The sequence below is a fragment of the Notothenia coriiceps genome, unplaced genomic scaffold (genome assembly GCF_000735185.1).
Source record: "Notothenia coriiceps isolate Sejong01 unplaced genomic scaffold, NC01 NC01_scaffold00025774, whole genome shotgun sequence".
In the NCBI taxonomy this organism is placed as follows: domain Eukaryota; kingdom Metazoa; phylum Chordata; class Actinopteri; order Perciformes; family Nototheniidae; genus Notothenia; species Notothenia coriiceps.
Genome location: NW_011358475.1, coordinates 1 through 2,500, shown reverse-complemented (window position 1 = coordinate 2,500; position 2,500 = coordinate 1). Strand labels below are relative to the sequence as shown.

The 2,500-nt window shown below is 43.9% G+C and overlaps 1 protein-coding gene across 1 annotated transcript; it reads right to left on the bottom strand.

Moving 5' to 3' along the window:
- Positions 1-1,121: 1,121 nt before the first annotated feature.
- On the bottom strand, positions 1,122-2,453 carry LOC104956283 (vesicle-trafficking protein SEC22a-like; the record flags this gene model as incomplete). Its single annotated transcript, XM_010783754.1, has 2 exons — positions 1,122-1,298; positions 2,270-2,453. Coding segments are annotated over 2 exons (361 nt in total), but the record flags the coding sequence as incomplete, so codon positions are not given.
- Positions 2,454-2,500: the final 47 nt, after the last annotated feature.

The window sequence follows — 2,500 nt, the reverse complement described above, 5'->3', positions numbered from 1 at the left end:
AGATGTCAGGAGAGCAGAGCGGCTCCAAGTGACCGCGGAGCAGCCGCTTAGCTGGGGGGGGGGGGGGTCAGGTGGACGAGAGTACGAAGCGGGGGGTTGTTCTTGAGAGAGGGCAGATGAGGCCGAGACACAGGAGCAGCCGTCGGACTGGAAAGGAGAGGAGTTTCTGAACCACTAAGTACTGCTCATACAGAATGTATTGGCAATAGCCGCGTTCACACCGCAGTACTTTTCCAACTTTAGTTCCGATATAAGTTCCGAAATGTCGCGTCGCACAAAAAGGAGGCGGAATTAAAATGAGGTTCATGAGACATTTTTTATCCCCTTTCAGTCCCTGCTAGAGGCAGGGACTTTCGTGGGGAGAAAAAGGTTCCTATTCTGATGGCATGGGGAGGAGTTGCAACAGCCCCGTAAATCTCCACAAGAGTTTTGTGAAGCCGCATTTTTATCCTGCATTAGCATTATTAGCATTAGCATTGCCCAGCGGCAGAAATGCAGAGAGGACTAATTTATGCAACATTATAATAATTGTATATTATATTTTTTGTTTATCTCCTTTTGAGATAAGGAGGTGTCGTCGTTCTGGCGATTTACTCGAAGGCTTCAGTAGAGCTGCTGAGTCCCAGCAGCTTCTACTGAAGCCTAATATGGAACCGTGCAATATTCAAACACGTAATTAAAAATAGTTATTTAGGAATCTACAAGTTTGATGTGAACTGATCAAAAACATCTCAAAAGCAATATGAAAAAATATCCAGGTGCTTCAAAGGCCTCCAGAGTTGTCCCTTATACTGCTGCAACAGTATATAACAGTCATTCTGATGAAGTCAGAGCGGTAGAGCCTTCTCGTGTCTGTGGTGATTTACAAAGCTTTAATGATAGCCAGATAAGATAACACGTGTTGATGATCCCAGGAGGGAACTTAGAGTATTATAAGCGTGTGTGTGTGTGTGTGTGGTGTGTGTGTGTGTGTGGTGTTGTGTGTGTGTGTGTGTGTGTGTGTGTGTCGTGTGTGTGGTGTGTTTGTGTGTGGTGTGGTTGTGTGTGTGTGTGTGGTTGTGTGGTGTGTGTGTGTTGTGTGTGTGTGGGTGTTGTGTGGGTGTGTGTAGCTCATGTCCTACCGATGCCTTTGTATTTGGAGGATGTGTGTGAGAAGCCGTTGACGCTGCGCAGGTCGTCGTCAGAGAGCTGGTACGGCGGCCGCAGCTTGATCTCCGTCTGCATGTCGGAGAGGTTGATCTTAGTGGAGAGAGAGCGAGGGCTGTTGTAGCGCTGCTTCGTCTTCTGGATGAAGGTGTCTGAGGAGGAGAGACAGCACAACGACAGAATGTGAGCTAAGAACACAAGAGGCTAAACAAGAGAGGGGCCGTTTACAAATGTTCACTGACAGAGTAGATATAAGGTCTCCCATGTGATAGTTAGCTGTCTATGGAGGAGAGACAACACAACTGTTATCTCTCTTTGTACATACAATCAGAAAAACCACTGTCTCATTAAATATATTTTGCTTTCCATTTCTTTTTTTAACATTTATTAGAACAGGTTCCTTGACAGTGAGTCTCACACAACATGGTACGGATACAATATCATACTGTTATATACAAATATATATATATAATATAATCAAAAAGTACAATATACAATAGTAATTATCAACAAAGCATAAGAAATATAAAGTCCATTAGAGGCTTACAATATATTCACTTTGCCAAATAGCTAACGCCTAGACTATTTCTCTAAATACACTTCCATCTTGAGTTGTAGTTTCGCTGTTACATTTTCCTTGCTTTCCATTTCTAAATGACAAACACTGGGTATGCATTTTCGAAACGCAATAAAAAGATTTTGATCTGAAGAACAGAAGGAGCAAAACAAGAGAGGGGCAGTTTAAACACGTTCACCGACATATGAAATGACTCGGATCTGCCTTTGTTTCTTCATTACTTACTTGTGCATTTTAGCAGCCGTTTACAATGACCAAAACTGATGTTGTTTTCCCGGCTCTTACTTGTGTCACCTAGTATACATAGGGACTCCCATGTGATAGTGATATCTATCTACCTACCTACTTATCTATCTACCTACCTACTTATCTATCTACCTATCTATCTATCTACCTACCTATCTATCTACCTACCTACCTACCTACCTACCTACCTACCTACCTACTTATCTATCTACCTATCCACCTACCTACCTATCTATTTGTACCTAAGGTCTCCCATGTGATAGTTGGCTGTAACATGCTGTGAAACCCAGTGCAGCTCACCAAATTCAATGAAGGAGTATGGCCGCACGGCGTTCCTGATGCGTTTGGGGTCATAGGTCACGATGAACTCCTTCTGCAGCTCGTCCAGGAAGCAGAAGGCCAGGACGTTGGGGTAGCTGGCGGTGCAAACCATCAAGTATCCAACTCCCAGCGCGCTTGTGAAACTGAAACACACACACACACACACACACACACACACACACACACACACACACACACACACACACACAC